The sequence below is a fragment of the Rhinolophus ferrumequinum genome, chromosome 5, assembly GCF_004115265.2.
Source record: "Rhinolophus ferrumequinum isolate MPI-CBG mRhiFer1 chromosome 5, mRhiFer1_v1.p, whole genome shotgun sequence".
Taxonomy (NCBI): Eukaryota; Metazoa; Chordata; class Mammalia; order Chiroptera; family Rhinolophidae; genus Rhinolophus; species Rhinolophus ferrumequinum.
Genome location: NC_046288.1, coordinates 30,992,812 through 31,014,539, shown reverse-complemented (window position 1 = coordinate 31,014,539; position 21,728 = coordinate 30,992,812). Strand labels below are relative to the sequence as shown.

General features: G+C 36.7%; 1 protein-coding gene across 5 annotated transcripts in view; it reads right to left on the bottom strand.

Annotated features, from left to right (window-relative positions):
- MTHFD2L (methylenetetrahydrofolate dehydrogenase (NADP+ dependent) 2 like) overlaps window positions 1-18,062 on the bottom strand; it is a 96,547-nt gene extending 78,485 nt beyond the window's left edge. For 2 of the 5 annotated variants that reach the window (XM_033105290.1, XM_033105291.1), the window contains exons 1-3: window positions 17,794-18,062; window positions 4,300-4,484; window positions 3,569-3,691 (exon numbers count right to left, since the gene is read on the bottom strand). In XM_033105290.1, the coding sequence (XP_032961181.1) occupies window positions 3,569-3,691; window positions 4,300-4,484; window positions 17,794-17,936 (451 nt within the window). In that variant the 5' untranslated portion in view covers window positions 17,937-18,062. Of the gene's footprint in view, window positions 1-3,568; window positions 3,692-4,299; window positions 4,485-12,980; window positions 15,517-17,496; window positions 17,756-17,793 lie in introns of those variants that run through there. The other 3 variants (XM_033105293.1, XM_033105292.1, XM_033105295.1) reach the window with 3 other exon arrangements.
- Window positions 18,063-21,728: the final 3,666 nt, after the last annotated feature.

Genomic DNA, 21,728 nt, shown 5'->3' with positions numbered 1-21,728 from the left:
AAGGCAGTGAATCATAGGTATTCTTAATGCCAGAGGATGATACAAAATTCCAATCAGTAGATTCCAAAGAGCCTTAGACCTACATAAAGAGATTGATGGATAAGTGAGTATCTAAATTTTTTATGTTATAATACAATGTTTAAGGTAAATATGCATTATTTTATGACTTCCTACTTTAACCATCTTTTTCTATTAACAAACTATATGTCCCAGATGAGTTGGATAAAATTTCAATCCCCCTTTTACAATGAGAAGAAAAAAAAAAGATTCATCAGTTAAATAACAATCAGTAAATCACAAGGCCAGATTACAAACCCAGACTGTATATATCCATAGATGAAGGGTATCTTCTGCTAGCAAGAATGTACCATTCACTACATGATTCCTAAATTAAGACACGGGCCACTTCAGGCCGGAGAAATAGTATATTTAATATCTGTCTTTATTCTGTAAAGGTTTTAAGTTTTAACCTTACAAAAAGAAATTATGAATGATAGAAACATCATTATCGAGCAGGGCAAAGCCATAAAAAACATAGGTTACAAGGGTGGAAAGCAAGGAACAATAATGAAGTAATTCTCGTTGAGATGGTAGTTACAAGCACTAACAACTTGTATGTATGTAAATGTTTGAAAAATTGTGCTTGTAATGTTCACAGAGGCAGTATAAAGTTGGTTAAGAAGGTTAACGTATAAATTAACCGTAATCTAATGGTTAAGAAGGTTAAAGTTTAACATAACATAGGTTAATAAAGGTTTAGAAGGCAGGCTCTGGAATTGGACTGCCTGGATTTGAATCCTGCCTCTACCATTTACTAGTAAGTAATACTGGACAATTCATTTAACCTGTGTGTTTCAGTCTTCTCATCTGTAAAATGAAGACGATAATTCCTACCCATAAAGCTGAAGATTCAACGGAGTAATCCATATGAAGAAACACCTTCCACATAACAAGCACACGTTATTCACCAGCCAACATAGAGACAACTGGTGAGGGTGCTAACGGTCAGAAGGAATGCCATGAGTAACCAGCCTATAAGGATTCACATCCCAGTGCAATTCCTTAGCAGCTCTGTGATCTTGGGGGAAGTTACACAACCTCTCTGTGCCTCAAATCCCTCATCAGTAAAATGTGCACAATAATAGCTCCAACCTCACACACAAGATTATTGTGAGGATTTAATAGTTAATAAATGTAAAGTGCCTGAGACACAAATGCTTAATGTAATAAATGTGAGCCACTATTATTTTGTATATTACTGGCTTTTCAGCTAGATTGAAAATTGCCACTTTTCAGAGCACCCAGATATTTGTTATCAATCTGGTCCCTTGGGCTCCACGCTTCTCATCCTTTAAAATGAACTCAGGACTCACGCCAATTTATTTCAGTTCAGATAGATCACCAGTGCCATCTAGTGGCTAATTGCTTCACCAAATAAGGAGCGATGCCCTCAAAGCAGTAAAATGTCTACAGATACAAATTTAATGTTTTAAGACAAACTAAATCTAATGTGGTTATTTGAAAATTTGTGACACTTTATATAACTATTTGAATATAGTACAAATACAGATGGGGGATATTTCAAAAACTGCAAACTATAAGTAGATTGCTTGGCAAATACAGCACAAAAAGGAGTTTGTTGCTTTTCTTTTTCCACATGAGCCAAACTGGGTTTAAACCCACTGTCACGATTTTTTGGACAGCTTTGTGATGTTAATAAATCCCTTATATTTTCTAGACCTCAGTTTCCTATGATATGAAATGAAGGTGTTGTATGTACTGAATTTCAATTTCCTTTCTAGTTCTAAAAATAAGTGATAAACCAGTATAATAATTTTAACATGGTGAATCTACAGTATTATCTATCAGAAGCAGAAACCTTGATAACTTCTAAGATCCTTTCCAACTTTATGATTTTTTTAAAAATGCAGCCATATGGGAATTAAAATTAGAAATGTATTTGGTATAATTTAATCAGTACAAAAGTAATCTTAAGTTGGTGCAAAAGTAATTGTGGTTTAAAAGGTTAAAAATAATTGCAAAAACCACAATTTCTTTTGCACCAACTAATAACATATTCTAAGATACTAAGTTATATTGTTGGATAAATTAAAATGTTAATATCATATAAAATCCCATGCAAAGTCAAAACTCACAGACGCACTCAAAACTGCACAAAACTACTGTAGCCTATACTAAACTAGTAGTCCATGCTTTGCTCAGTTGAAAATGTGCAAATTTCAGAGCCACAATTAGTTAAATAACACCAGTCTTCCAACAACGCAGTTCAAATGTCAGTTATCGTGGTATATTAACTGTGAGTAATTACATAAGATCTGCTGGCTCTTTGGTCCACAACTCACTATGTAAATAACAGATGTAGCATCATGAGCAGTGACCAGCATGTCACTACTTTCAAAGTCCATTAGTGATGATTGGTCACCACACTGGTTATTCAGTTCACACCAGACGGCAAAGCGTTTTTGCCTCCTTCTCTCCCAGTGATAAATTCACATGACATTTTGCAAAAGTGGATAACAGACAGATGGAATTAGCCTATAAAGATGAAAGTGCAGCAAAGAAACAAAATGTGCTGATGCTAGAACTTAAATTGGATATGATGAAAAAATGGCGACAGCCAAGAAAAGATAGGAGAGACCTAGGTCAGCATGAAGTGAAGGTAAGACATATGAATGTAAAAAACTAATTAAGTCACTTCAATAGGATTCTAATTGAATATAAATGGGTTGTACAAGAGATAGGTTACCCTGGAATGTTGACACTGCATCCTTTGGAGTTACATACCTACGCAGCCACAGGAATTTAGAGAAGGCAAACTTATCGACATCAATGAGGAAAGCTATTAGGACAAAAAAATGACAAAGTCCCAGAGAAAGTGACCAGCATAAAACTTCACATTAAAGAAATTCAGAGATATTTCACAACTTTGAAAATACAAAAGACAAAATAGAAGTTGATCCGAAATTAGAAAGAAATGTGACAGTTCAAGTCACCAAAGCATAGAAAAGATACTTTCTCCATATTATAAATTATGTGATGAGAAAAAGGCAAGCACAGTTCAAACTCCTCTAGACAAGTTTTTTGCAAAGAAAGAAAACTCTACTTCTCAATGTTTCTGATGTTTTAAAATATAATGCACTGAACAAATATTAGGTTTACTATTTTTTCATTTCCCTATTCATTTATAAACTGCAGTGAGGAGTTATAATGTTTTGAGAAAACATTTTAAAGGTCACAGAACAATTGTTATATTTGCCCTTGATTATTAAGATCGCTTTGCCCGGTTTAAGCTTATACAGTTATTCATGGTCTTGCACAATTGCGCAAAGCAAGGACTGCATGTACTGTCAGTGCCTATGTTTTTCTTTCACAATTTCAATCATTGTGAGCATGTCATTCAGAAATTGTCGCCTATTTCATGATAGTATAGTCCCTTTCTGAGTCCCTTTCTGAGCAGGTTGTGTAAATTACTTGCAGTGTCATGACATAATGCTGAAAGATGCCCTTTCTTCTAACCAAACCAGACATATAGAAGAGCATTAAATACCTGGCAGTGGCAACTGAACTAATATACCACTGACTCTTGGGTCCATGTTTAACTGATCAGTTATATCCAAAAGTTCTTCCTGAGAAACATCCTTAGGTTTTAGAATGATCTCACTGCAGATACCTGGAAGAAAATAAGCATAGAAAATTACTTGACGAACAAAGATGAGTTTTTTTCATTGATGGCAGTCTTACACAGTGTGTAACTGGTTTCCTCTGCTCCTGCCCCACTGGAAGGAAAGGCCCTTCTACAAAAACGATTTTCAGAGCACCACCAAATAGTACAGATGTTTTCTCATGAGTCAAATTCATTCTTTGGCCCAGTATCCCATGTGGCAAATTGCACTTACTTGTGATAAGCTTCTATTAGTGAATTTAAATACAGTAGAAACACAAATAGCATCACCACCAATATCAGGCCAAGTTTGATGGAGTGAACTGGCCAGGTCTGTTATCTGATTAAAGCAAATGTAATAAAAATGGGCCCTTTAAATGTAAAGTTTTCCTCTCACGTCTTACCATAGGATCTAAAATCACACTGAATTGATTCGATAAGGAATTTAAAGAAAGTTAGTAAGAAATGAATATAAACTTTGGTAACTAAATAATCCTTAAGAACAATACATGTTATTCAAATAGCACTCATTTGACAACTATCATTCATAATTATTTCACTTTGAAGTAAAAGCTGAAAACATTATTTAGTAACAAGTACAACTAAACCGTCCCTACCTACAGCAGAGGCAGCTGTGATCTTCTTCCTGACATATGTGTGGCTTGCTGGGTTATCACCCACTAAAATGATACTGAGGTGAGGTCTTCTGTTCCCAAGGGAAATCCATGATGCCACATCTCGCTGTATTTCTTCCTGGATTTGTTTGGCCATTTCAGTTCCTGAGATAATAATGGCATCATGTCTATGAAAAACAAAAGAATAAATGTAGCACTAAAAAGACATTAAGGACATTCAACCACATAAGTTTAAGATACAAGAGTAAATAAAACATCTATGATTCTCTAACTGAGGAACCAAAATTTGAATTTTTTTCAAGTATATTTGACACCCATTCTTCAGGTTGATAAATAATATTTATAAGTTTGTGAGATTCCAACTCTGCTTTTTAGATCTATATTATGATCTATCTATAGTATACGTTTCTGTATAATTTTCATATTTTTTTTAAATTATCAAACCACATACTCAAGATGTGGACTATAAAACTGGCTCTATTAAAGGCTCTCCACTATTTTTTCAGAAGATAAATAAGCAGTCTAGTTAAAACTGTCACCCATCTCCAAAGCCCTGCACCATGCTGTATAGACGTGGACCCAGTCTTGCGACTCTAAGGCAAGTCTATTCATTCTCAGTTCCTGCACCCTGCACAAGACCGTGAAGTCATGAGCTCTTTACTACACAACTCTTTTAACTTACTCAAGGGAAAATTTTATTCCACAGCCCTAGGACAAGTCTTGCCATGCTTGTCAATGATTACTGTAGGGACTAGGTCAGTAAATAAATGGCTCAGTTGCTCCCCACTCCATGGCTCTAGCGGAAAAACATTACTTCCTGGCAGTTTACATAAGTATTATACTGAAGAAGGTAAGAAATGCTATACTTTGATAGATGACATAAGTCTATCTCTGGAAAGGCACAAAGAAATGTATTATGGGACTTGCATCATGCTATCCATGATATCAAACTTAAAGAGTGGTGAATTATGTTACTCTGTGTGTTTATTTCTTAAAGGTACCTAATAAAGTATAAAATGGTTCCTTCTTCCTGCTGCCCCTGTCCTTTCACTATTAAAAGGCCGAATGAAAGCATGATCTGTAGCACATGATTATTACACAAAATGCCAAATGCAGGTCAATGATTATTGTGAAGAGGAGGAAAAGGAGGAGGAGGAGGAGAAAGAAGAAGGAAAGGAAAATCTTGTATTACTTTAATTCTTTCTAGTATTTGTACACTTTTTATTTTCTAATGAGGGTAAGCATCATGAATATCAGCCAACACACAAAATGCAAAGTTGTTGCCCCTTCCAAATAAGTCAGCTGCCCTCTCTAGTAAGTTGGTTATCTATATCTATAGATATAGCTAAAACACACACATACACACACACACACACACACACCCATATATATATAGAGAGAGAGAGAGAGAACCAGATTAACAATATGCTATTTCATTCTGGACCCAGTAGTTCCTAGTGTTCATCCAGGTTTTTACAATTTTGATGTAAACAATGTTCTGCTAAGAAGCAATTCCAAAATGTGGCCTATGGATCCATACATCAAAATTGCCTGGGAAGCTTGCTGAACTTGCAGATTTCCAGACCCCACGACCACACCCCCGATTCAGAATCCCTAGTGCGTGAAGCCTGGGAATATGCACATCTGTCAAGTTCACACAAATATTCTTGTACGCGACCATGTTGTTTGAAACCACTTCTTCAATTCAATGCAAAAATATATTTTAATAACAGCCATAACCCTGGGTAAACAATTAACTGAGCAAATAAACTGGTCAGACAATATAATTACTGCTAGATAATTACAAGTAAACTCTACTTTTGCTTCTAATTTTGTCGACTTTTCACTAAAAATTTAATAGCTTTCAAGACCTGGAAGAACACGGTAAATTCAATGTATCACTCTTACTCCACTGTCCTAATCTTGTAATAGCTTTATTGAAATATAATTGATATATAATAAAACTGCACGTATTCAAAGTGTACAAGTTGACGTCTTAATGTATGTATATTGGAAACCATCACGTTTTAATGTATGTATATTGGAAACCATCACCATAATCAAGGAAATTAACATAGCCATCACCCCCAAGTTTCCTGGTACCCCTTTGTAATCTCACCACTCCCCATGTCCCTGCCATGCACCCCCTCCATCCCCAGGCAACCATTGATCTGCTTTCTGTCACTGTATTAGTTCGTGTTACCATGAATTTTATAAAAATGAAATCACGCACTCCATATTCCGTTTTATCCAGCTTTCACTCTGCATAATTAAGATTAATGTTGTTGCATGTATCAATAGTTTATTTTATTGCTGAATATTTTTCCATTGTATGGATTATCAAAATTTGTTTATCCATTCAATCATTGATGGATTTTTGGGTTATTTCCAGTTTTTAGTCATGACCAATAAAGCTGCTATAAATATTCGTGTACAAGTCACTGTATACACATATGCTTTCATTTCTCTTGAGCAAATACCTGGGAGTTGAATAGCTGAATCATATGGTAGGCATATGTTTAAATTGTAAGTAACTGTCATCTTGTTTTCCAAACGGGTTGTACAATTTTACATTTCTACCAGCAGTACATGGGCGTTCCAGTTGCTCCACACACTTGTCATCATTTGATTTGGTCAGTCTTTTAAATTTTAGACATACTAATGCCTATATGGTGGTATCTCACATGTGCTTTTAATTTGTATTCCCATAATGAATAATGATGTTCAGCATCTTTTCATGTGCTTATTTACCATCTGTCTTCTTGCATGATTGTGTAATTTAATATTTTGCCTGTTGTTTAATAGTTGTTTCCTTATTATTGAAATTTTGAAAGTTCTTCATATATCCTAGATTCAAGTCCTTTATCGGATATGTGATTTGAAATATTTTCTCCCAGTCTGTTTTGCCTTTTCATTCCCTTAAGTGTTTTTTTAGAAGATCAGTTCTGAATTTTGATGTATTTCAATCTCTTTTCCTTTTATGGATTATGTCTTTGGTGTTAGATGTAAGAAATCTTTGCCTAACTCAGGGTCACCAAGGTTTTCTCCAGTGTTTTCTTTTAGAAGTTTTAGGAGTTCAGGTTATACATTTAGTTCCATGATTTAGTTCTATTCCTAGTTTGATGAGACTTAGTATCAGGATACCATCAAGTGCTTTTTCTGTATTTATTGAGATGATCACATGGTATTTTTGGTTTGTCTGATAATATAATAAACTATATTGATTGATTTTCAAATGTTAAACCAACCTTCCATTCCCTCACTTGGTCATGACGTACCTATATGGGTGTGTCTGAGAACCTACAAGTTCAAAAAGCTTCCCAGGCAACTTTGATGTATGTATCCGTAGGCCACATTTCAGAATCATTTCTTAGAATACTGTTTACATCAAAATTGTAAAAACCTGGATATTGTGGATTTCACCTAAAATTTTAATTTTTTTGCATTGATGTATTTGAGAGGTATTTGAGAGGTATTTGTCAGTAGTCTTCATTTCTTGTAATGTCATTGTGTGGTTTTGTATCAGGGTGATGATGCCCTCATACAATGATTTAAGAAGTATTCCACTCTCTTCAAATATGCAGAAGAGTTTCTATAGAATTGGTATTATTTATTCCTTAAATGTTTGGTAGAATTCACCTGTGAAGCCCTCTGGTACTAGAGCTTTGTTCACAGGAAGGTTTAAAATTATGAATTTAAATTCTTTAATACAAAGAGCTATTCAGATTATCTATTTTTTCTTGAGTGAGTTTTTGGAGCTTGTGTCTTTGCACATTCTAATAATTCATGCATAATTACAATGATAGATTAAATCAAGTTAATAAAATACACTTACTTTTGAGCTTAAATTTTATTTTTAAAGATTAAGTAACAAACTTTTTCAGTATTTACTAGGAATTTCTGTTGCTCATTTTTTATTAATTAATTCAAGTAGCCTTTTAATACTAAGAGAATAAGAACCTCCTATATTAGCAAATACTAAGAGTTGCAGAGACAGCAACTAATTCCAACATGACTCATTTCTAAAAGGTAGTAAAAAAAATAAATACTTCCCATAAATTGTGTCAGCAGCATTCATCAGTATTCTAAAATATTCTATTATAGAAGCAGGTTTATCTGTTAATGTGCTAGAATTCACTCACAGTAAAGAATATACATTTATATTTTAAAGTACAAAACCACCTGGACTCCATGTAATATTTTATAGCATATGAATGGCAATGCTGCTGCTGACATGTTTTATTAGTTGATTCTCTGTTAAATCCAATAATTTGTTCATAGGCTACTGCGAAACTGGCAATCAATGAACACAACCCAGAATAATTATGGCCTAGGCACTCCCCTGTTTTCCTGAAAATAAGCCCTAGCTGGACAATCAGCTCTAATGTGTCTTTTGGAGCAAAAATTAATATAAGACCCGGTATTAATTACATTATATTATATATATATTATAAAGACCGGGTCTTATATTAACTTTTGCTCCAAAAGACACATTAGAGCTGATTGTCCAGCTAGGTCTTACTTTTGGGGAAACACGGTACAAAGCTGCGTGACCCTGAGAATGTCAGAGATGACAATGGCATAAACTGATTCCTGGCTTCCAAGGAGACAATATACAGATTTAACTTTACTGTGCCCTGCATGTTGGGGTCTGAGAAGATGATAGGGCTTACTTTACATTACAGCACTAAAACGCTAAGTAAGCTTGCTAATTATAGCTGTCATGAGATAGCCTGGCTTGGCTGGTGTTTATGGGTAAACACCCATAAGACAGCCACCCAATTATGAATAGGGACTTCGAGTATTTTCAGGAGCAGCTGGCCCACTGCATTGATTCCCTTAGTCACTGCAGGCCTCAAGCCTGGCTGTGCAGTGACTAAGGGAATCAATGCAATGGAATCAACATAAGGATAAATGAAGCAACCTGGAACTAGTGGAGGCCTGATGGAAGGATGCCTGTATCAGTCCATATGCTGGAAGAACTGGTAATATCTAGCTCACAGTCCTTAGTGAATAAACAAATGAGATTTTTACACGCACATTTTTGAAAAATGTTAAATATCAGCAAGAATTCAAATGTATTGCCACAGAAGCCTACAGCTCCTAAGAGTTCTCCCTGGCTCAAGTCTTGATCTCTGGCCAATTCATTTTCCACTGCAGCCAGTGATTTTTCCAAATACAATCATATCAGTTCCTTGGTAAAACTCCTCACTACATGTCCATTGTTTTAATACATGGTTTACCTTCTATGTGCCAGGCACTATTCTAGGCACCAGAAACATAAATAATAGTGCACAAAACAAATTATCCATTTTCATATTGTACTTTTTTAGTTGAAGAAGACATAAGCAATTTTTTTTAAAGCAACTCTTAAGTTGGTGCAAACGTAATTGTGGTTTTTGCAATTATTTTCAACCTTTTAAACCGCAATTACTTTTGCACTGACCTAATATTTAACATATCATGTGGAAAATGGAGGGAAAGAGCGTATCTGGAGGCCAGAGTTGCCATTTTATATAGGTGGGTCAGTGTGACTTCTCTGATTAATCAGGTGACATTTAAGTTATAAAGGGAGGAAATGAGGAAATATGTGATCTATCTGGAGAAAGGAATTCTAGGCCAAGTACATGCTCTTCAGGCAAGAGCACGCCTAGCATGTTTGATGAAGCAAGGAAGCCAGTGGCTACCTTGGAAAGAACAAGTGAGGACAGACATGAGGGAAAAGTAGAGAGACCTCAGATCACATAGGGTTCTTCAAGCAAGAGATGATGGTGGCTTGGGGAAGGGGGTAGCAGTGGAGAATTAGTCTCATTCTGAATCTATTTTGAAGTGGAGCCACTGGAATTTACTGAGATTGAGTGCAAGGTGTGAGAAAAAGAACAGAAGTCAAATATGACTTCAAAATGTTGACCTGAAAAACTGAGAAAAGGGAGTTTTAACTAAAATCCAAATTTCCTGTGGCTTCAAGCCCCTGCATGAACTTTCTTTAGCCTCACTGCTAAAGAACACGGTGCTCACCAAGTCCCACACCACACACAGCAAGATATGACTAAGAAACTTATTCAGGTATGTAAATGTGTATCAAGAATTCAGTGTGTTAAAATTTAATATTCACGTAATTAAAAAATTAAATATATAAAATTAAGACAAAAGTTTTAAATTGTTTTAAAATGTAAGGACATAAATTACCTTTTAAAATGTTAATTTGGAAAATAGTTTTGAATAGAATTCTTATAGGTCCACTAATATATGTTAGTCAATAAATATTCTAAATATGTCATTTTCATTACTTTAATGTCTCTTTTTACTCTGGCTTGGTCAGAAGTAAAAAAAAATGTGCTGGCTTGGTCAAAAACTTATATAGCACACTGCCATTAATACACATCAAAAGGGCAGTCAATATGACCCCTTAGATATCTATCACACTACACACTAGCTCAGGAGACATTTTCTGAAAAGGTAGAAATGCTCTAAATGACCCCCAAAGAAGGCAGGACAAGCACTCCTTTTCAGTACTTCTCACACCATTGCTGAGCTAGCACTAAATGTGGCTTCCTTAGAAAGCAATAAATAATGGGTGGAGGGGGATAAGTAACAGAGCAGAACAATACAGTACAAATTGTTCACCCCAGGCCAGAAGTCCTGAGTGTCAGCCCTGAGTCACCACTAGCAACTGAAGCTGGACAAGTCCCTTAACAGCGCCCAAAGGCATGCCATTTCCTCATCCATATAATGGAAATGTTCTCTGTTGACCTTACATAAAAGTATTTGGCTAAGAGTTGATTGGCTGATTTGCAACAATGGCTCTCTCGCCTAGTCTTTGTTAAGTAACAAAGGGTGAAATATTCAGATAACCTGGAACAATATGGGACCAGAAAGCCAACAGCATTTAGTATTGTTTCTCTGAGCTTGTTTATTTACCTGTACTTCCCAAAAAAATAAACTGTAACCATACTAATCTATGGCTACTAGAACTAAATGAAGTATTTACTTAACTAAAGGAAAGTAGTAAAAAGAAATCACTACTTTTCTTGTGTATCAAAATACTCCTTCATAAAAGTGTAAAATAACAAATAATATCTACCCAAGATTAACAGTGTATTTCATTTGCATACTTGGCATATTGCTTCTGCATCGGTTACAATCTCATTTTCAACCACAACTTTAGAACTGCAATGAAATATTTTATGAAAAAGCCTCATACGATCATCAACAATTCAAATTTCTCTTCAGGAACTAATATAATTTAATTACTTTGTACCTTAGGGCATAACTTAGAGATTTTGAGTTTGAACAATACAACAGAAATGAAACCCAGGGGAACCAGAGCAAAATTACATATGTACTAGCCAATCACTAGTACTAGGGAGCCTTTCCTCAAAGTAAATGAATGCTTTTTAAAAAATGAATAGTTAGGAATGTTAAGTTTCTGGCCTTTGAGAAACATTTCATTTCACATCCTAAATACTTTACTTACACCTTGAAGTAATTTTATCAGAAATTATACTTTTGTAAATCAATAAAAAGTAAAGCAAGTTCTCATTATGTATGATTTGTTCTGTTATTCAATTTTGTAACTTAACTCTTTCAGGGCCCTAACTTGTAAATTAGAGTATCAGTAGCTACCTAAACAACATTCATGCTTTTTCAGCATCTTAGATGCTTTATACCTTGAGAACCTTTGGATCGACTGTTGAATCCTATAGACACCTTCTCAGAACTATCTTTTTAAATGTTTAATATAAACTACACAGGTTTACAAGGAAACCAGTTTTACTGAAATATTGTTAACACTTTTTTTAAAAAAAAAAAGCATTAAATAACAAAACCTACAGGCAAAATAGTGAAGCATGGATATGATGTTTTGAGATCTCTGCATCAACTCTGTGATATTAAAATTATCTGTGATTTTTACCGGCAACATCATACATACTGCTAATATTACTGTGGTTTGTTGCCAAAATTCACAATTAGAGAAAACACTAGATTTATTACAGATTAGTGACCTCCCATCTAAGTTTAAGGATCCCCTAAATTCTATGCATGAAGTCGCAGATTCAGAAATACCCTGTATTGAGGGAATTTGATAATATAATTTTTAAGATTTATACGAAAAATTAGATTTACATGAAAAATTAAGATTTATATGAAAAATTTCTTGATTCACAAAAGCTTTATGAAATTTAATAAATGTTTTCAAAAAGAGGAAAAACAATAGTGAGATATATCAACAATTATAAATTTCTTGTAGAGCAAAGCACTGCGTAGATCATGTAGGTTCAAACCCTATCTTCACTAGTTATTTACTGTGTTAACTTGCACAAATTATTTAATTTCTCTAAGCTTCTATTTCCCAATCTATTGAATGGTAATAGTAATACCGTGTTTCCTTGAAAATAAGACCTAGCCGGACAATCAGCTCTAATATTTTCGGGGAAATAGGGTAGTGTTTACTTCCTTTAGTTGCCGCGAGGTTTAATAGATATACTATATAAGAAATATGTCAGCAAAGTGCTTAACAGAGTTAAGGGTTCATTAAATATTATTCAGAATTTATTTTTTCAACAACACAACTGAATTACTTAAAGGCAAAATCAATCATAAATAGCCAAAAGGGGAAGGAAGTCCATCATCTATTTTAAACTATATATATATGCCCTCACTATAGAATTATGAATCTTTGGATAGTCTTTTAGTTCTAGGCACACTCTTTAATAATATTAATTACACCTAGATAGAGTTCAGAATATTGAGTGAAAAAACTTGGTTGGTATGATGCTGACGAGAACATGACTTGAATCTTAAAGTAAATTATTTCATATGTTCCCAGGATTAAACATTGAACAACAGCAAGATGATTAGGTTAAATTATGGTCAATTGACCTAATATAATATGATGCAGCCAACAAAATATTAACAAAACAATGGCAGCACAGAAAATGCTTATGATGTAAGGTTAAGTGGAGCAGCTGGATAAGCCTTTTAGAATAATATACAACCCTGAGTTCTGTGAAACTAATTCAGATTTGGATTAAGTTCTGTTATGACTACAAAGTTTTATACCTTTTAGGTATGTTTTTTTCTGAAGCAAATTGCACTTAATAGAAAATCTCATTTATTACTAACATTAATTTATCCCATTCACAGTTCAACTTTCGTCCAAACTCCTATCTCTTTAAACCTCCTCACACAAATTAATCATCTATAAGCCAAACTATTTAAAACTCTTCACTGAGCTCCATGGAATTGCACAAGAGGATGTGAGCATGGAAGATCACCGGTGCTTTTTTTCCCTGTTGTTTTTATCATACTATCAAGGTACTAACATGAAGAGATAACATAACTTCAAAGCATTTGAAAAACAAAGATCGAGTCTTTAAAGAAATTGCTAAATTATTACTAAAACTATGACTGACAAAATCTGAGATTAATATTAGTCTCCATTTTTCATATGCTGATCCACTGTAATCAGAAAACTTGATTTTGGAAACAATATATTAGAGCATATTATCTCTGACTAGCTGGGGCACAGACATAAAACTAAGATATATGTCACTAAATGGTGAAACATTTAAGTTCTAAATTTAAAATGACATAAGAACCACTTAGAAATCAAAATTGTAGCGAGATAGCTATCATATCTCATTTTCATTAGAATAGGTAAGGCATTAAGATGGGAAAACCACACTCCCTACCACATTTATCAATAAAGTGAAATATCATTTTGAGAGACTGCCTTTGTTAATCATTGGGACTAACTGTATCTTGGCTGAAATCAGTCTGTAGAAAATCAGCTTTAGTTGATCCTAATTGAAGTCTGGGTCCTTCAAGCCTCACGCGATAAAAGGGTCTTTAATGAAGTAATTCAACTACAGAGATAGAAAATAGTAAGTACTAGAAGGGAGAACCTGAAGAAAAATGAACAACCTTACTGATAAAATTTGTTTTTAATTATTAAATTCAACCACCCACTCTATAAGACATGAATATTTAAATAACATAAGCCGGTGTCTTTTACTAGCTCCAAAAATGTAGATTTTTTATAAAAAAAATGCCAGCCAAGATGCAAAAATTACAAAGCATTGGCAGTGAGACATACAGAAAGGTGAGGCTTCCATAAACAGCTGTAGGGCAGTACCCAAAATATTACACATGCTCAAAGGAATTATAGAAGGAGGTAGAAAAAGAAAGGATCAGCCAAATTCACGATTTTTAGGAATCACTGAGCAACAGGGTAAACATGGAACAAACACTTGGGATATCCGTTTAGTTACTGCAAATTAGTTCAGGTAGAATGATCTAAAATAAAGCAGGGTTGGAGGAAGTCCCTGTTGTAGGACACCTGCAAATCTGCTTGAAGCGTGACATTAATGTAAGGTCTATGACCTCCCCTCCAAATGGGAGAGATTGCTGCCTGGCTCCATAAACTGAAAAGCACTGGGCCAAGGACTCATATGATGTTTGAAACCCAAGGACATTTTGATTTGTAAACTTCTCACACAGCAAAGCAAAATGGGAAAAAATTAATCACCAAGAATTTTTAACTTTTAACTTTTTGGCTGTTTAGGTCATTCATTTCAAGAAACAATAAGCTGCAACAAATAGAAGAGCTTATTTATTTCTTTGACACCAAATACATTTTCTTACAATTAATAAGATCACATTTATTATGAGTAAAGAAGAAAAAAAAAACTCATGGCAAATCTTCAAGGAAAAACCATTGAGAGAAAAATGTTAAATGACACGTGAAGATTTTGTAACTTTCAAATTCCATCAAACATTATTTGAAATTCTACTTGTTAAAAACAAAAAACAAAAAACAAAAAAACTCCACTAAAAAAGTATTTATATGTTCCATTATAATAAATATATAGTCAAAAATATGAAAAAATAATCAAATATACTTTGTCATTTAAGGCTCTATATAGCTCAGATACTGGCAATAAACTTGTTAATTTAAAACAGTATCTTTGGGGGAAGAGTTTATCAAACTCAAAGACAATTTTCAGTTAAGAATAACACTAAGGTTCAAATTTTAAGTCAACTGGAAGGATGTCAGATTTAAACCACATTTACTATGAAGAACTAGACAACTAATGTGTCACTATACATTTAAAAAATGATGACTGAGGGTGGGGACAAGTGGGGAGGCAGACAGTGGCAACCTCTGGAAGATGGAATCTCTTCTCTCTGCTGGTCCTAGAAGAGAAAAGAGACACCAATAAGCATCAACACACTGTCCGAATTCCTCCCCACCCGAGACCCGCCAGTCCACAGGTGTTTCTCAACCTTACAGCCAACCTCACCTTTATATATGGTATTCAGTGCCAATATCAAGAACACCACCCTATCCTAACTTAATCTGTGGGGAGCCGCAAAGGCCTGAGCTCTTTGGAGCCTTGGAGACTGGTTCGGCCAAGCTCTGTTTATAATTAATCTGTTTCTGCTCCTGAGGCATTGTTTCTGCCTGGACCTGGGGGCTATGTGCTAGCCGCCTAGGCATGCAGGGAGGATGGTCAGTCTCTCAGTCGCTGACCACTGATGGTTATCAGAATAATGGATAGCTTCTGCCTTAAGATAGTGGGTTTCGGGCTTGCTTGAAGATTTTACTTTGTATTTGGGGTAAAGATTAACTGTTTGTGATGTCACGCATTCCTGTAAGCATTGAACTATAGATGCTGCACGTATGCATAGGGTATATAAGTGGAAGTTTTCAATAAAGAGGTGCTTCAGTATCACTGGAGACCGGCCGCATCATCATCATTGTGAGTGTCTTTTCATTCCCACTCCCCCTTTCAGGATCCGCGTTGATTCGTGGCTGCTGGTCGGCCGCATTAATCAGTGCTGCCTTAAAAAAAAACTATCAAAAATATTGTTTATTTTTATACAGTTGTAATTTGCATCAAATAGGGCTGAAAGCAGCTGGATCAAAAGTAATACTTCTTAGCTATATTAAAAGAGCTTTCCAAAAATGATTGCAGTCAACTATTTTAAAGTATAAAGATGCCATTAAATATCATTGTAAAAGATCTGAATTATCCGTGTGTGGAAGAGCACATAGGCAGGAATCAAGTGGCTACAACCAACAGTTTGGGTTGTACCTGTTGTGACTCCCATTCAACACACATGGAGAGGATGGGGTGATGAGGTTATTTAGATCAAGCTGACGAAGGGCAATTAATCAACCTGTACAATTTGAAAAGGTTATCTTCACCTTGGAAAGACCTAAAACAATTAATTTTTTAAATTTATTTAAATAAATAGATAAAATGACGAGTAGATCATTCCTTCAATTTTGTAAGACAAATAGAATTCTACAGAATGTCCTTTTCCTATGTAGATAGAGGAAATCTTCTCCTAGTAGAGTTGGTAATTCCAAACCAACTGGCAAAATCTCTAAGACATCAAGAGAACTAACACAACCAGAACTCTGAACCACTATTTTCTCACGTATCATTGTGAAAGACCTAGTCATGGAAACTAGGCGCAAACTAAACTACGCCCAAATTATAGGAAATAGTGTTATTTCAGTTACTCAAGACTAACGTCCAAATGCATACAATGGAGAGTTCATCAATTTAAATTAAATAAGCAGTAACTATGCTCCCACATTATTGATCATTACTTTCTAGCAGGTATTGTGTTGGTCACTGGGGATTCAAAGAAGAGTTGAGACACCATCCCTGGCCATGTAAAAGCGCATCAATGGTAGCCCTGACAGCCTGAAAACAAAACCTCTTTTGAACTCACTGGCTCTGGGTGAAGCGGATATATTTTTAGCTTCGTAGGTCTGAGTTTGCAACTACAAGTAAATGAAGTGTTCCTGGGCACCCCTGTGCAGAAGAGTTAAAACAGTACTATTCTGTTTGCAATGTACCAGCCAGCAACAATGTCCAAAGAGATGCAAGTAATGTTAAGCCTGATCACTTCAATCTTAGGTTGAAGAGGTTCCGGAAGAGCCGTATAGAAAAAGGATGAGACATCAAGATTAACGTCGGAGTTTGTGAAATCAATAAGAATTTTAGAGCTGAGAAAGACCTCAATATTACCACCAACAAAGGAATTCAAAAACTCAAAAGCTAGTAAACCATCTGGATAACGTCCACTCCTTTGTTTACGAAACACGAACCCAAACAAAAACAAATGTTTGAACAAGCAGATCGTGAGTATTTATGATACCTTTCGTGAGGGCCTCAAATGTCTTCCTAAAACGCTCAACTGCACCTGCTGCTAAGAGGAACGTACGTGCTGGTGCCGGCGCCCAGGGCTGAGCACGTCCAACTCGCGGGACCGATGCCGACTCGGCCCGCCCGCGTGCTCCGCCGGGCAGAGTTCCGAGCAGAAGCCGGCCCGAGCCAGGCGCCAAAGCCCGGCTCACGCCAAGCGCTCGCGCCCCGCAGTCCCTCCCACAGCCAGTGGCTTCACACCAGGAAGCACCCAAACGCGAGAAGACCGAGCGTACGGGAGTGCCACTACCTCACGCCGCTGCTCCGAAAGCCCCGGAACGTGCGCCCGGCCGCTCCTGGCACCCCCACGAGCTGCGCCGCGCTCCCGCCCAGCGCCGGCACTTGGCCCAGGCGGCCGCAGAGCAGCGAGAAGCGGCGGACTGGCACTGCCATGGCTGCAGCCCCCGCCTCCAAACCGAGAATCTACCTCCGCTCGCTCGGGTCCTCACAGCCGCAGCCCGGGCTCCGCCCCACCCAGCCCTGCGGGATAACGAGTCCCACTGGCAGCGGTTCCGGGGCGTCTTGCCGGGGCGGGGCCAGGAGCCAAGCTCACGGCCGGTAGGCGGGGCCGTGGAATTAAGCCTGGCGGGCAGGGCGGGGGGGGGGGCCGGGCGCTGGACTAAAAGAATTCCGGGACACTCTGGGCACAAAATGGGAAGGTCAGTCTGGGAGGCTGGTGGCTTGCAGTGTGACCTGGCCACATGGCTTCTACCCCACTCGACAATCCGCTGATCCTCCCATAGCGAGGACACAGGGAAGTCTAAACTAATCAGTTTAAGCAGCACGCCCCCTTCCTCCCAAGCCAGATCTCCAACCCGCACCCTCCCAGGCTACCTGTAATTTGATTTAGCCGAAGGATGTTACTGGTTCTTTGTTTCTCAAGCCCTTTGTGCGACTTTGGCATACCTTAGGAGCTGGAGAAAGAAACAAAGGTGTGATTGTGTAGAGGGAGGAGGGGGACGTGGCCTGGACAAGGCCTGGATCTTAGCATTTATATATCTCTACCTTATAATTTACACTTTTACAAGAAAAAAATTAACCAATGTCTACGTTTTACAAGTCTATGATCAAGTTAACACAGCCCAGGAATCTGCTGTTGTGTGCTGAATTTGCAGTGAGAAAGCAAAATATCACCTCCTTTTAAAAAATTAAAAATCAGACTAGTCATTCATTCTACTGGAGTATGTTAAACTGGAGTATGTTAAACTCCAGTGAGGCGTATTTTAAAATTTTACGTGTTTATTTGAGCAAAAATTGATTTGAATCAGGCAGCATCCAGTGTAGCAAAAAGGAGCTGTGCAAAATTATATAAGCAGGACGGAGTGGAAACAAGGATGGCAGGGGTCTATTAGGCAGTATTACCTAACTAGTGCTGATTAGGTGATTCTTGATTGACTGGTTTCAGATTCCATTTCTGGGAGAGCTGAAACTGGAATTAAGTTTCGGTTTGGTGACATGGCCTTAGCATAAGCAACTCCATTTGAGGCCTGTTGTTTTTTTTAACAGATAGTAGACACAGATAAAATCAGCTACAAAGTTACAGGAGACAATATTTCTCCCAAAGTCAAGCTGCAGCCTGTGAAGTATCATCACAATCTCTTTGACCACTGCTTTCTTACTTGGAATCTTTGTTCTCTAAAATCGTAGACTGCCAGAACATTTTCTGTTTAAAATCCTGTCAGTAAGAATGAAACATCCTACTCTTGCCTGGATGATGTAAGTGAATTTGACACAAAGAAGCAGCTTTTATTTCAAACCAGGGTACAGAGCTTCAGATGAGGGATTTCTGGACACATTCCACATCTACTTTAACTATCAATTCCAAGAAAACAGGCCCCTAGGCCCACTTGGCTGTCCAACCTGATGTTGGCCCCTTTACAGACAGCTTTTTCGCTTTGAGCCTACAAAAATACTGCTGCTTTCAAATTCCACTTCCCCCAATCCTATAATAACTTATATGTCTCGTTTTAGTTGATGAGACACTTCTGGATTCCTCCGGTATGCAGTCTCCCTCAATACAAGGAGACAATTATTCTACGTTTGTATTGCTATAGGTTTGTCCCTGGTGGTTGTGGTCTGATTAGGCCAGGGGTGATTGTCCTGATTGAGGGATTCCTGCCCAGAAGTAGTTCTTAGTTTAGCAAAGTAGGCAGTATTCTGTGCTTTCTGTTGAATGGAGGAAGGAATGCCATCCATGAGGCCCAGTACCACATACTCCATCCACTTCTTTGGCACCTCCATTATGCCTAGTATAATATTTGGCCAAGAGTGGGTATTCAGTAATTTCTTGAATATTAATTAAATTTTATAAGAAATCCATTTCACCACCACATTTCAAAATATAGCCTCCTCAATTCAAAGCTTTCTTTAATCATTTGTTCTTGCAAGTAATATGTCTCATAGGGAGATGCATTGATCATGGCTCTTCCTTATCCTCTGCCTCATGCTAATGCCTTGCCAGCTCCTCCTTTCTCTGTTTCACACATAAATAGTATATATTTCCTACCAATGAACAACCCAACTTACATTCTATTCAAACAAAAAATAAACTTCCACTGTTTCTGAGTAACTCATTAAAGTCATCTTGAGGTAACAGCCTGCATCAAATAAAGGAAAACCACTGCCTTCTGTCGTTTGAAGGTAGCCCCACCAGCAAGCCTGCCTACTGTCTAATCTCAGTGTCTCCTCCATGGCACTATCCCCAGAGCCTCGCCCAATGGGTGACACACACTAAGTTCTCACTAAATATCTGTTGAATGAATGAATGAATGAATGAATGAATGAATGAATTGAACCTAGACTCAGCAGAAATTGAATGAAATGCCCAACAAACTCCAACAGAGTCACCTCCAAGGAGATTTTGACAGAACTGCTACTCCCACCCGGAGGTTTAGTGTGTGTAGTTAAACTTTTCCCAGAGATTTTAAGTATACCAGAGAATGTGTGTTGTAGGCCACTGCCAGGTTTTGGGTGACTATAAGTTTTCTTGCACATGTTGGTTTTCTTTTCAATTAATAAAATACCCTTTTCAATTAATAAAAAAGAACATTTTGCTTATTGTTATTGCAAATGGGGAATTTAAAGCCAACTGGGTTGTACCATAAGAAATTTTCCCCAGGTTTCTGGATGATGCCCTGGCCAACAGAATTGTAACTCCCCTGAAAGCTAATCTGGATCACTTCTAGACAAGAGTGACATTGCCATTTTTAATTGTTTAACTGAGAGCAATATATATTAATGTTGATTTTAATGAATCTAAGGCATTACAGAGAACATGAAATGTTTTTCAACCTATTGAGAGGAATTGTTTGAAGAAGAGACTTTCCCAAGGTACTAAGTATGAAAGTTTGATTATGACCCTATAATCAAAAACAATTGCACTTGGTTTTGAAACTATAAATCCTAGTTTCTTATATATATTTTTTCTTTTGTAAGTTAACTTTAGCAGCAAACATAAGCTTAATTCTGGCTACTATTTCAACAACACTTGTCATTCGGGAAACGCAAATAAAAACCACAATGACCACCTCACACCCATTAGGATGGCTACTATCAAAAAAACATAACAGAACAAAAACACAAGTGTGAGGATATGAAAAAATTGAAACCCTTTTAGGGTTCTATTGGTGGAAATGTAAAATGACACAGCCATTATGAAAAACAGTATGGAGATTCCTTAAAATGTTATAAATAGAATTACCGTAAAATCCAGCTTTTAACCAAAAGAATCAAAAGCTGGGTCTCAAAGAGATATTTGTACTCCATATTAATAAAAGCATTATTCACAATATCTAAAAGGTGGAAACAACCCAAACGTACATCAATAGATGAATGGATAAACAAAATGTGGTATATACATACAGTAAAGTATTATTCAGCCTTTAAAAGGAAGAAGATTCTGACACGTGCTACAACATGGATGCATCTTGAAGACGTTATACTAAGTGAAACAAGCCAGTCATAAAAATACAAATACTGTACAAGTATGACCACATTTATATCAGGTACTTAAAGAAGTCAAACTCATAGAGACAGAAAGTAGAATAGTGGTTGCCAGGGGCTGGCAGAAGGAGGAATGGGGAATTGGTGTTTAATGAATATATAGTTCCAGTTTTGCAAAATGAAAAGAGTTCTAGAGATTGGTTATATAACAATGTCTCACGTCACACTACAGAACTATGCACT